At 38.7% G+C, this 13,038-nt stretch overlaps 1 protein-coding gene across 1 annotated transcript; it reads left to right on the top strand.

Annotated features, from left to right (window-relative positions):
- The first annotated feature begins 598 nt into the window (after positions 1–598).
- LOC140857137 (uncharacterized) lies at positions 599–6,301 on the top strand. The gene is made up of 2 exons (XM_073255562.1): positions 599–2,296; positions 5,909–6,301. Exon 1 carries the CDS (start codon positions 707–709, stop codon positions 2,246–2,248), a length of 1,542 nt encoding a protein of 513 aa, XP_073111663.1. The 5' UTR covers positions 599–706; the 3' UTR covers positions 2,249–2,296; positions 5,909–6,301.
- Positions 6,302–13,038: the final 6,737 nt, after the last annotated feature.

Here is a 13,038-nt window from a genome sequence, read left to right as displayed (position 1 = left end):
ATGAAACAACTGGGGGAAAATGTTGGTTGGAAGGTGGCTCCGAATTTCATCGTGTGTGCGGGAAATAGGAAAGGGTACTCCTTGGATGAACGGTCGACCGGAACAGTGATCAAATGTCTGGTGGAGAAAACCAATACGGCAATGATCCCATGAATCCAGAACATCATGGCCGCCGCCGCACGCCACCGACGAACACCAACGAGACGAAGACATCCTCCATGACCGTCGACGAGCACCAATTGTCACTTCATATGATCTACTACCTCCTCTCACATGCTGATCGCCAACACGACATGGATCGGAAAATGAGGAAGAACACCGGTTTGAAATAATCGGGAGATGAGGAAGAAGATGACTTTGAAAACACCCCTAAAGCTCTCAACAATTACAGCACTACCCATTCGAACTTTGAAAATGCCACTGGATTTTGAAGAAATTACCCCACAGCCACGATCGTGACTGGCTACGGGAACTTTCCGGTAAACCATCTCTTGCCGTCCTTTATAAATCGGACAGTTAGGATTTTATTAAATAAGAGATATCGTAAATGCCCTTTGGAGCACCGTAGAAAAAGTGTCGGTCTTTTATAAACCCTGATAAACTACTCTTTCTTCTCCTTCCGGACCCTGATCTACAGCCGCCTATTCGATCACCATCGGGTTCTCCGAACCCTAATAGGAGAGGAGAGAAGACGACGCCGTCGTCGATGGAGCTGGGGGCGTCGGGGATGTTCGTGCCGGTGCAGACGGTGGGGACGGTGCTGTGCTGCATCTGCGGCGTTGCGATGGCTCCCAACCCGGCCAACATGTGCGTGCGCTGCCTCCGCTCCCGCGTCGACATCACCGAGGGTCTTCCCCGCCACGGTGCCGTCGTTCACTGTCCCGAGTGCCGCAGCTACCTCCATCCCCCACGCACCTGGATCCGCGCCGACCTCGAGTCCAAGGAGCTCCTCGCTTTCTGCCTCCGCCGCCTCAAGCCCCTCACCCGTCACGTCCGCCTCGTCCACGCCGAGTTCGTCTGGACCGAGCCCCACTCCAAGCGCCTCCGCCTTAAGCTCCGCGTCCAGCGCGAGGCCCTCCACGGCGCCATCCTCGAGCAGTCCCACCTCGTCGAGCTCACCGTCCACGACCAGCTCTGCCCCGCCTGCTCCCGCGCCCAGGCCAACCCCGACCAATGGTCCGCCGCCGTCCAGCTCCGCCAGCATGTCTCCCACCGCCGCACCTTCTTCTTCCTCGAGCAGCTCATCCTCCGGCACGGCGCCGCCGCCCGCGCCCTCCGTATCTCCGAGGCCGACCGTGGTCTCGACTTCTTTTTCGGTAGCCGCTCCCACGCCGTCAAGTTCGTCGAGTTCATCTCCGGCGTCGTCCCCGTTCGCTCCCGTTCCGATAAGCAGCTCGTCTCCCACGATCCCAAGAGCAACATCTACAACTACAAGCATACCTTCTCCGTCGAGATCTGCCCCATCTGCCGCGAGGATCTCATCTGTCTCCCTCCCAAGGTTGCCCAGGCACTCGGCAACCTCGGCCCCCTCGTCATCTGCACCAAGATCTCCAACTCCGTTGCCCTCCTCGACCCCTTCACCCTCCGCTCCGCCTTTCTCGATGCCAGCCAGTACTGGCGGGCCCCCTTCAAGGCCCTGCTTTCCAGCCGCCAGCTCGTCGAGTACATCGTGCTCGACATCGAGGTGGAGTCCTCGGAGGTGACCGTCGGGGGGTCGAGGTACTCCCTGGCTTATGCCCAGGTCGCCCGGCTGTCGGATTTCGGAAAGAACGACAACATCTTCACTGTCCGAACCCATCTCGGCCACCTCTTGAATCCCGGCGATTATGCCCTAGGTTATGACCTCTATGGGGCCAATAGCGGCGATCTCGAGATTGACCTGCCAGATGCGGTTCTGATAAAGAAGAGCTACGAGGAGAAGCGCCGCAACAGAAGTGGAAAGGCTCGACCTTGGAAACTCAAGAGCTTGAACATGGACGTGGACAATACCTCCAAGGGCAGAGCTGACGAAGAGAAGAGGAATACCGAGTATGAGGAGTTTTTAAGGGACTTGGAGGAGAACCCTGAGCTGAGGTTTAATATCTCATTGTACCGCAACAAAGATTATCAGCCGTCGGAGACGTCAGAGATGGCATCAACGGCTGGTGGGGATGATGTTCCTTCCGTGCCTTTGGACGAGCTGCTTGCTGATCTTGAGCTAAGTGATGGAGAGGAGGAAAATGATGATGCTGGTAGCATGATGGAGTGACTTACCTGATCGCATCCATACCACTTGATCCTTACATCATCGATCAAGGTTTGAGCTGGGTCTTCTCTTATATTATGTATGCTTTTTTGCCCCTGAAGTTTTGGAAGTTGATGAGTCTAGCTTGTAGATGTTGGGTCCTAAGCTTAAAACAAGTTTAGTTTTGTTTTTAATACTCTTTAATTTAATTTTTTTTTAAGAACTTGATTATGTTTGGTCGTAGCTAATAATTGTGCTGGACCGTGAGATCCATTCTGTTTTGTTGCACAAGGGTGTTGTAATTTTTGAAATGCACAAACACATCTATGAAGGAAATTGACAAAATTTGTGTAAATTTTAGTTTGTCTAGTCCTTCATAGCTTTAACTTGTGATCATAGTTTGTGTGATTACTTTTGAGATATGATTACTGCAAAACTTCTGGATGGTGAATCTTTCAAAATGGAAGGCCTTGTTACAAATGAATCCCATTTGAGAGAGAGAGAGAGAGGTGGTCCTAATGGATGTTCTCCTTGCATCTTAATTTGATAATTTTATCAACTTCTGTCATGGGTGTTGGTTATGTAGAATAGAGGTTTTACCACAAGTCCATGCTATTCTGAAGATAGAGGCAGCTCTTATGTGTATTCTCATTGTTCCTTGGGCTGATGGGGTTTATCAGTGTTTGGTGTGTGTGGTGAGTCTGGTGACTGTATGGGATAAAAACAGTCGTTACTCTATCTGTCACTGGGTATATCAAAAGTTTCTTGACAACATTATTGGGAAAATGAGATTTGAATGATGTTCATTGGGAAAATAAGGTTTGGATGATGCTTGAGACTTTTGTGTTGGACTTTATACCTTTCACAGTGAGTGATGGTCTGGGAGAGTTGTTTTATTTTGTGTGCCAGGGGGTAGAAGTTTGTATACATTGGATGGTCGTACACCAAATAAAGCTTGGTGTCACTTATTACATATATAGGAGATAGCAAATAAATATCATTAAAAAGTAAAAATAATGTTGGCATAAACAGCTGGCTAGATGCATAGGTTGGTTCTCTAGCCTTGGCAACACATCCATCGGTCCCTCCCACACCCCACCTCTCTGTCTGTGTCTGCACGAACACGTGTATTCTTTGTAACCGATCAGTTTTCTTTCTTATTTTTTCTGTTTCTTTCATCTTTCTCTGGTAAGGCAGCTCAATTTTCACAGTCAGCTACTTTTCTTCTCTTGGTGATGTCCTAGGCTAATTGGGATGTCTTTGGCTGCTCAGAAGAACAACACACACACACACACAAATATAAGATAAAAATACAATGGAGAAGACATGGTTGGCATCCAAAGAGAGAGAAAGTATGAGCTAGAAAAATCTCACCATCAGTGGGAGAGGTAAATATGTGTCGTCAATTAATATCTACTGACATAAAATCAACAAAGGTTTGCTTAGTTGTCTCCTAGAATATTTTAGGGTGACTTCCTAAATTGTGTGATTGTTTCTGTTAGTAGTTTCTAAGATTTGCTGTTAGCAATTGGCTAAAAAGTTCATGGAAAGTGCATTACCACAGAAACATAATCGTTGACTTATTCTTTGACATTGGTCTGTGGTCCAATTGGTGTGGATTGGATATAGACTACATTCAGAATAAATTAGATTGGACTGACTGACACTATTCATGACTCAAGGGAAAAATTTAGTCCAATTTATCTTTCTCTGGCAATCATCTCTCCTTGTCATGTGCCAGATTTCTACCACAGGTAAACACTTCTTTTGCTTCTTCTCTCATCTATGTTGCTAATTTCTACTTGATTTAATGATAAGCATATTTTGTTGTGTCTTTCTTAAGGACCGACTCGTCTGATCTGAACCAAATCCTTACCCTGTCAGCTTTATCTACAAGTGCAATAAGAGAAGGGTCATTTTCTCTTATATTAACCAAAAAAAAAAAGGTATTAAGATTTCAAATGAGGTTATAGATGTTAACTACAGCCAATATTTCTTATAATTGTGTATTTATTCCCTTTTTTTTTTGTTTTCCTTCACTAATTAAAATTTTAGCAACATATTGTCTTAAAGAATGAAGATATTGTGGTTAATTTTTATCATAAAAAAACAGAAGGCAGTGTGATTTGAAAATAAACCTAGTTTTCGCTATGACTATGATATAGTGGGGCAAGGGGCAGTGATATCATAAAATGAATTTTGAAATGAGAACATTGTTATTTTTTTTCTTTTTATAATTATTAACTGAAAGGGTCTCAAAGGCTTTTCTCCTGAAGAGGAATGTGTATTTCAAGAAGTGAAGGCTCTAAAAACTAAGCTTACAAAGCTGGGAGGATGTGTTAAAACTAGCATTCTGACCAGAATAAGGGTGGCATAGTAGTGATAGTATAAATACTTGCAACGTGATAATTAATTAAATTGACCTGCTATGCATTTCACCATAATAGTGCTAAGGCATAATGGCTGGCATTTATGGATCATAGCTTGATATGAAATGAAAGACAGTGATATTATTACTTTTTTGGTTTTCAAGAATGTTAGAAATATGAACCAGAACAAGACCACGCAGCAAGCTCTTCTAAAATGTCTCCAGAAGCTCAGAAAGTTGATACAGGACATTCATAAGAAGGATTTCAGAATTTTAGATCGGTTTTTGTCATATTAAGTATTCAAGGATTATGAAGGATGATGTATGACATTTCACTGAGTCAAGAAATTTCAACTTTTTGGAGGGAAAAAAAAAATCTGATTCACCCAATGTTTTCAATAAGCTGATGAAAAGCTCAATGCTGCATCTGAAAATCGAATGCTAAGACTATGGTGAGAGGAATGGCCAGTTTTGATTGACTTGATATTTTGGTCCCTTTTTCATCAAATATTGTTCTATGTAGTCATGTTTTATCCATCTTTACTGTAGGGAGAGGATGATTGTTTTTTCTATGCGTAGGATGCTTTGGTATCTTTTATCAATTTTTTACGTTTGATAATGTGATTGAGGTTTCGTCCGTATTCATTTTTCAAATAAGTAGTGTTGCAAGTGTTAAAAATGATCTTGTTGCTTGTATAAATATCTAATAAACTTTTAGTCCTTTTGGCCCTAAATCTCACCATTGAGAATTTTGGAAAATCTACTTTAGTCGACTGCTTGCACTCAAGGCATTAATTTATGTTGTGGATCTTCCAAATATAACAGAAATCTTCTTCTTTTTTTTTTTAAAAAAAAATAGGAAACATTCTGTTGTTAATGATGGCTTTGATTGTTACGGACGAGGAACATGTGCTACATTAAAAATAAGTTAATAAGAAGTTCAAAAAATTGAGAGATGAGAAAGATAAAATCCAAGGATTAGTTAAAGCGTATCCATATTTTTGTTATTTTAAATTCTGCAAAAAGTCCAGTTGGGAATTTGGAATAGATATGGATAGAGATCTCTGTTTTAAGCTAATAAAATCTAACTAATTTGGGAAATCCAGGAGCAGTTGCGGAGCTAAGAAATAGAGACAATGGAATAAATTAAGGTGCACATAGATTATATATATATAATCCAACGTTTTTTGCCTTGTACGTGTATCGTAATGAATGCATGGTTGAAGGATAGATTTTGGAACAGGAAGGATTTCATGCGACTTATATCTGTGCTTTGATTGGTGAACTGACAACCGTCTTTGAACTTGCAATTGTAGCATCTCTTTCTATCTATGGCCAACTTCTAGATTGCAATTGGATTATTACAAAGACATTGAGCTATAAAAGAGCCTTCTTTGGAGTAATCCCGGGGAGTGAAGCCCAACTTCGCTTGAGAGGCGTCTTTCGGAATGGGATAGGGACTGGATGGGGCTGATCTCAGACCTAGTCAGGGCTCCTAGCTAAAACCAAAGCGAGGGTATTATTTTTGGTGACCAAAGCGAGGATACTTTGAAGCGGTAAATATTGTGTTCTATGGCTCATGTACGTTGTTCTGTAAGTGGATTTGTAATAGACTCTTTGGGACTGTAATGAGAAGTTAAATTGTGTGTTTACATCTAGGCATTTGTTAGGAAACAAGCATCACATCTTTAAGATTATCTTTCTTACGCTGTTTTGGCTTTTTGCTAGCTTGATGAGATCGCACCAAGTTAATACTGGTCATGTGGATGCACGAGTCTGATTGCAAGAGAATGTTTGAAGGAAAATTGTTACACCTACTCCCATCCTCTTATTAAGAGCGCTGCTTCCAGAACCACTCGTTTCCCTGCTCACAACACCAACTTCTCTTGTCCTCTCTTGTTGGTAAAGGAGGGGTTTTAGTTAAATATGCATGTTAAAGATCACACAAAACTTGGATGAATAATCTGTCTTTACCAAAAAAATAAAGAAGAATAGACTATGTTTATGATAGGAGTGATAGAGAGGCTGCTCAAGGTGTTTGGGTTATAGTAGTGGAGAAAACATGACATGGAACTGCTTAGGTATGATTTGGTTCCTTTTATTAGTGAGGGTTTGGAACATGGGTTATTTACGTGGCAATGGTGGAGCAATGTCGTATTAGACCAAGTGGAAGGCAGGCTGCAAGTAGATCAGATAGACCAGCTCCCAACCGAGCACTATCTGAAATTAATGCGGTCCTGACCTTGATGAAAATTATTGGCATGTTCATGTCATTGAATTTTGATGATTATATTCCCGTCAATCCTGAGCAAATTCTGATCCAAAACTAATTGTACTATATGCTTCGAAACCCTTCAGGCATATAAGAAACTAGCTTTTATTTATTTATTTATTTCAATAGTTTACTCTATCAGTAATTGTCTACTATACTAAGTTAGTTGCCGATAGAATCTTATGTTTGTTATATATATTGTTTATTGTTGTTTTATTATATATGATATTTATGATATAATTAAGTAATTAATTTATGTATATTAATAATGGTGTGTGTTGGCTTTCATCTGATTTGACTCAAAAATATTCTAGGGATTGATAAAATCAATATTATATGCAATAATCACGTTGGAAGGTAACTGGATGGGGTTGAGGCTCGATTTTTCTTTATTTTATTATTATTATTATTTTTTTAGATGCCAACAAAATATAGATTGGATTTGGGTTGCGCCAATCTGGCGGATTTGCTTTGATACGGTTACTTTTCCAATTTCCTTGGTATGTCATGCTAAAATGCAAGGCTTATTTTGAATAATTTTGTGCCGTAGAAAAAAAAGGGGAGGAAAAGGTAAAATTTTAAATTAGTTCAATACGCGTAGCTAGTGCTACAGCTAAAAGGAGACAATCCATGTAGCAACTAGGTTGCTTGTGGTTGTTGCATGTATAATTCTTTGATGGCTAGAGTTGCAAATGGGATGTTTTAGATCAGGGCATGATTGGCCTCATCTCAACTTGATTTCATATTTGGGTCATGATTTAGACCCAAACTTAACCATAGTTGCTTCAGTTGGATTGGGTTAGAATTAAAAAAAAAAATTTAGACCTAACGAGTTATTGAGGTCAGATTGAGAATCGATGGAGACCCCACCCAAAATATTAGAGCAACAGTTTAAGACTGGATCAAATCGGTTTGCAATTTAAGTCATGCATCTAGTTATTATTTTATATCTAAAAAATAGTAATTTATAATAAAAAAATAATTTACTAAAAAAATTAAAAACTAAAGAAAGCCAACTTGAACTTGAATTTTCGTTTAAAAACTTTAATTTCAAAACATATATAGATATAATTGGGAATATTATAAATAAAAACCACTATACATCTTCATGCCTTATATAATCAACTGAGTGCATGCCAAATATTAGATCATTCCCTCAAGCCATGGAAAATAAGAAATAGGTGGGAGAGAACAGGGGAAAATATTTGATTTAGAAGGATAAAGGAAAAACGATATTTATAGCTCTACCAACAAATTGAAAGGCTAATATGTAGGGGTATAGACATGCCTTTATCTTATCCGAGCGGATGAAAAAATGATAAGATGCCGGACAATGTCTTGTTTCTGTGCCTAGGGTCCAACGTGTTTGGACTTTGGCAAGGTTCTCTCACTTCTCCCAGGAGGCGGGTGCCTTTATGGAGCCAGCTCAATTTTTTTTTGAAGGGGCTTCGACGGAGCTTGCAGGCTGACTTATCCAGGAGTTTAGAGATAAGAGCGGTATACATCGTTTATCGTATTTGGCTTACTAGGAATAGAGCTATCTTTGAGGCATATTGACAGCCAGCGAGATTCATCTTGGAGAGAGCGTTGATGTCGAGTAGGAAGATTATGGATGTGTTATCGACTAACTGGACCTCGATTATTTGAGACACTTGGGATTCTTCAGACACCAACACGTGGTGTTTATTACTTGGGAGCCTCTACTCTTGAATTTTTTTGAGATCAATTTTGATGATAGTGTGAGAGGCCTTAAAGGTTGTGCTGGCTTCATCGTTTGCGATCCTGACTCTAGACTAATGGCAGCTAGTGGGTATCATCTCCTAGACAGTACCATTCCTGCAGCTGAGTTGCGAGTAGTATGGGCTGGTATATTTGTCACGCCCCGAACCCAACACCCGGGTCGGATACGTGATGGCCGCACACTCCTTAGAGCAAGCCCTAAAGAATATGCAAGGCCAAAATAAATCATTACAATCTTATCAACCATAATATTTAATTTCAACAGTAATTCATAAAACTTGCATAATAACAATTAACATTCCTTCAATTCTCTGATCAGATACTATGACACTCTATTTATCCTTCTGCTCACCCGTAAATCCAAGCCATAGCCAATCTAAGTCATCCTGCAACTCTGAGAAGAAAAAGAAAGATGAAGGGGTGTGAGCTTTACAGCCCAGTAAGAATTCCCATATCACACTGATATAGTAATATAGTCTGAAAATAAGGATAAGCAATAAAATATAAAATCTCATGTTCAATGTCCAGAATAATGCAAACATTCATAAATTTTCTGTTTTGTCAAAATAGATGCATCATCATATGTTAACAGGTAAAATACTTTTGCTCAACAATTATCTCATGTCTTATCGTTCATTTCTCTTTTCATAATCACATGATTTTTAACCTTTTCTTGCTGGCTCTGGACTATCCAAGTCTATACCTCAGTCATCATCCGGATCGAATCCACTTTAAAAAGTCTTTCAAGACTGTCCCAGGATGAGCTCCTGGCCGGCTGTCCCACGTACCAAAGCCCGTGAGAGGCTGTCCCAGGCATAAGCTCCTGGCGGGCTGTCCCAGGCATGAGCTCCTGGCCGGCTGATCCACCTGTAAGCCAGTGGGGGCTGTCCCAGGCATAAGCTCCTGGCGGGCTGTCCCAGGCATAAGCTCCTGGCCGGCTGTTTCACATGACAAGGCTAGTCCATACCATATATCTCTTTCTTTTCATTTAATCATTATGTGTTGATTTCATCAATCAATTATGTCTTGCATTATGATCAATTCAGATATGTCATATCCATATAATCATGCCATCAATCTCTGATACATATATATTGACATAACATACTCATTGCTCAAAATCAAATAACAGTATCTCAGGTATAATAAATTCATCGATCTCAAATCTGACGATGCAAAACCAACGATGCAAGACCAACAGTAAAATAGCATATACATAATAGTGATCATGTACAGGGATTCTTACCTTTACCGGTGACTGATCCAAACACAGAAATCAATGTTCTTCTTTGATTTATGAATTTCTCTAACAAGATATTCCACTCGATATCATATGCAGACAATCATCTCTTCATAACCCTGATCAATATAAAAATCACATATATGGAGAAAATTACCGATAATCGATCTGATAACACAAATCTAGGATCTCTCTTAGGATTAACCAAAATTAGGATTTACCTAAGTATCTGGATCCTCCACTGATCCATAAGACTTCTAGAGAGAGAAAATCCATGAAGAGAGAGAAAAGTCTAGAGAGAGAAAGTAGAGAGAGAAAGTGGAGAGAGAAATCTTCATATCCTTCCGATGAGGCACTCATGATCGAGATCATCAGAGGTCCTATCAGGGTGACTCAATATGAATCAAGTGTTACAAATTTTGAATAGGATCGAACTGGGATCAGATCTACCGCACGAATTTCGGAGCAACCTCAGATCATCTTATTTTCATCTTCAAGTTTATTCTAGGGTTCATAATGCAATCAGAGAAGAAGAAAAGATCCCAGAGAGACAAAATCCGTAAAGAGAGAGAAAAGAGAGAGAAAGAAGAGAGAAAGGAGAGAGAGGAAAATTCTCTCCTTCTTCTTCTTTTTTATTTTATTTTATTTTATTTTTATTTTTATTTTTTTTCTTTTCTTTTTCTTTTTCCTTTTTCTTTTCTTTTTCTTTTTCCTTTTTCTTTTCTTTTTCTTTTCTTCTTCTTCTTCCTTTCTTCTTTTCTTCCCGCGGCCTCCCTTGGCTGAAACAGGGGAGGACCGTGAGGTCCCCCCCCCCGGTGGCTCGGGCTCCGACAGCTTGGCCGGAGATCCGACAACAGCGGCGATGGGGTTCGGCCGGCGGCGAAGAGGAGGACGGCGGCAAAAACAAAGGAAAAAAAAATCAGAAAACAGGGGATTCTTTCGCGACTGATTTTCGGCAAAAACGGTGGCCGGCGGCGAGGCTTTGGGCCAGGGGAGAAAGGGAAGAGGGAGAGGAAGAAGGGGAGGGGCTTACCTTGCTCCGACGGTTGAGAAGAGCTCCGGCGAACCCCCTTTTCTTCCGATCAACCATCCACGGTATCCTTTGAGAAAATTTCTCAAATACCTCGATTTTCCTCAAAATTTTTGTTGTAGTTTCCTAAGAGAGGACGGGGGATCTTTATACTGGAGGTTTCCTACCCTAGCCGGACTCTTTGAGTCCGATTTTGCCGGAATCGTGAAGGAAGAAGACTCCGGCTAGGAGTCTTCCTCCTCCTCTGTTTTTTTTTTTTTTTTTTTTTTTTTTTCTGGGTCGTTACATTCTCCCCTCCTTAAAATAATTTCGTCCTCGAAATTAGGTTATGTCGTTTGAGATATCTATTTCAAAGTATACATTCTTCATGTCATTCTCAAGCTTACAATAATGTCTTTTATTTCTCATGATCTTGTTATAACAAAAATTATTTGAAATCTCAAACTCATCCCTTCTTATTGATTTCTCAACTTTTTGAAGAACTGTAACATTTTGGACTTGTATTAATATACTACCATTATTGGTCTAATACATTTCACTCGAAATTCATAATTATCTCATACTACCCCTGATAAATAAAGATCAAACATCGAGCACTCTTTACAATCATCGATTTCTTTCTTCACTTGATTTTCCAACAAATTTTATATATAGACTCTCACCTTAAAAAAAATCTCAATCTTCTATATCAGTTCGAGTAACAATATTAAATTTAAAAAAAATATGAGATCTATGTCAGGACATTCTAAATTTGAACTAATATCAGAACTATCAAGCTATTAATAAATTTGAGATATCTAGACTTTCTTGGCATTATCTATAATGAAGCAACCTACTAACAAAAATTATCCGACTATGATCAGATAAAAAAATTATTTTTTATTAACAACTAATGTATTCCATAATATCTTCAGAATCAAAGAATTAATATTTCTAATCAATTTAACCCACCATGCTTTTGCTGCGCACTTTGATCTTAATTTATCAATTTATATAATTATATCAAAGATAAAAATATCTTTATATGTTAGATCAATCTAAGATAGATCTAATCTTCAAATTTCATATAAGACTTAGGACAAAATTTTAAGTTTTTTTTTTTTTTTTTCTTTACTACCCTTGGGTATAGCATATAAAAAAATTAAATCTTGATCCACTTCCTATGTTTGAAATCATTGCATAAGTTTCATCACTTTTCAAGAATCCAACATGTCTAGAATTAATTGAAGTTAATCTTAGATTTACCTTACAATCATTTAGATAATTTCTAAATCAATCTTCTTTTTTTTAAAAGAATTAATTCTAATTTGACAACTAAAAGAACTCAAGTCAACATCCTTAAGTAGAATCAACTTGATTATTTCTTATAGAATTCTCTTCATCATAACTATTAATATTAATCAATAAATCTATACAAAATCTTGTCCCTTGTATAAGTCATTCAAACTTTAACACTAGTAAGATATCTTATTTCAATTCAGAAATTCAAACTCTGACTTGAATAATTAATACACTTCACCATCTTCAACAATCACAAGAAAAATTAAAAAAAATCTAATCCAAAGATAGTAATATGAATTATTAAAGATTTCATCATAACCTGTATATCATACTCTGACAAAATAAATTTTTTTTTTTTTTTTAATTTAACAACAATATCAAAATACTTTTGATCTACTTAGAAAAATAAACTTTTGACTTGAAATTCAATGCAACTTGAAAGATTAAGGAATCATATTCAGAATATGATATTTTGAGTAACCAAAAATTTTACCAAGATGTGTATCTCATATTCTCATAAAAAAATTCAAGTATATTTTTCATCTAAGATTGAGTTTCATATATGATCCTCTTATAGGTTCAGTGTTCAAAAATATTTCTCTCTCATATGATGAAATTTCTTCTTAGACCATACCCTAATTAACTTTCTTTTGATAAATCCAAAATTCATAACGCATCAGACAATTATCATCGAAATTAGAAAAGTATCATGATCTTCAATCATAAAATCATCTAGTATACTCAACATAACTTATCAATACCTCCCACTTCATTCCAAGGTCAACTCTTTTCATACTTAGGTCAACCTTACTAATTGAAATCCAAGATATAACTCGTCAATTTTATTATAGATAACATATGCCACTTATGCATCAATTCCATC

The sequence above is a fragment of the Elaeis guineensis genome, chromosome 4 (genome assembly GCF_000442705.2).
Source record: "Elaeis guineensis isolate ETL-2024a chromosome 4, EG11, whole genome shotgun sequence".
Taxonomy (NCBI): Eukaryota; Viridiplantae; Streptophyta; class Magnoliopsida; order Arecales; family Arecaceae; genus Elaeis; species Elaeis guineensis.
Note: the sequence above shows the minus strand (reverse complement) of the source record. Positions and strands in the feature narration are given on the sequence as shown.

What these genes read in the sequence shown, in the direction of transcription:
- LOC140857137 (XM_073255562.1), top strand. Translation starts at nt 707, where the DNA reads ATGGAGCTGGGGGCGTCGGGGATGTTCGTGCCGGTGCAGACGGTGGGG.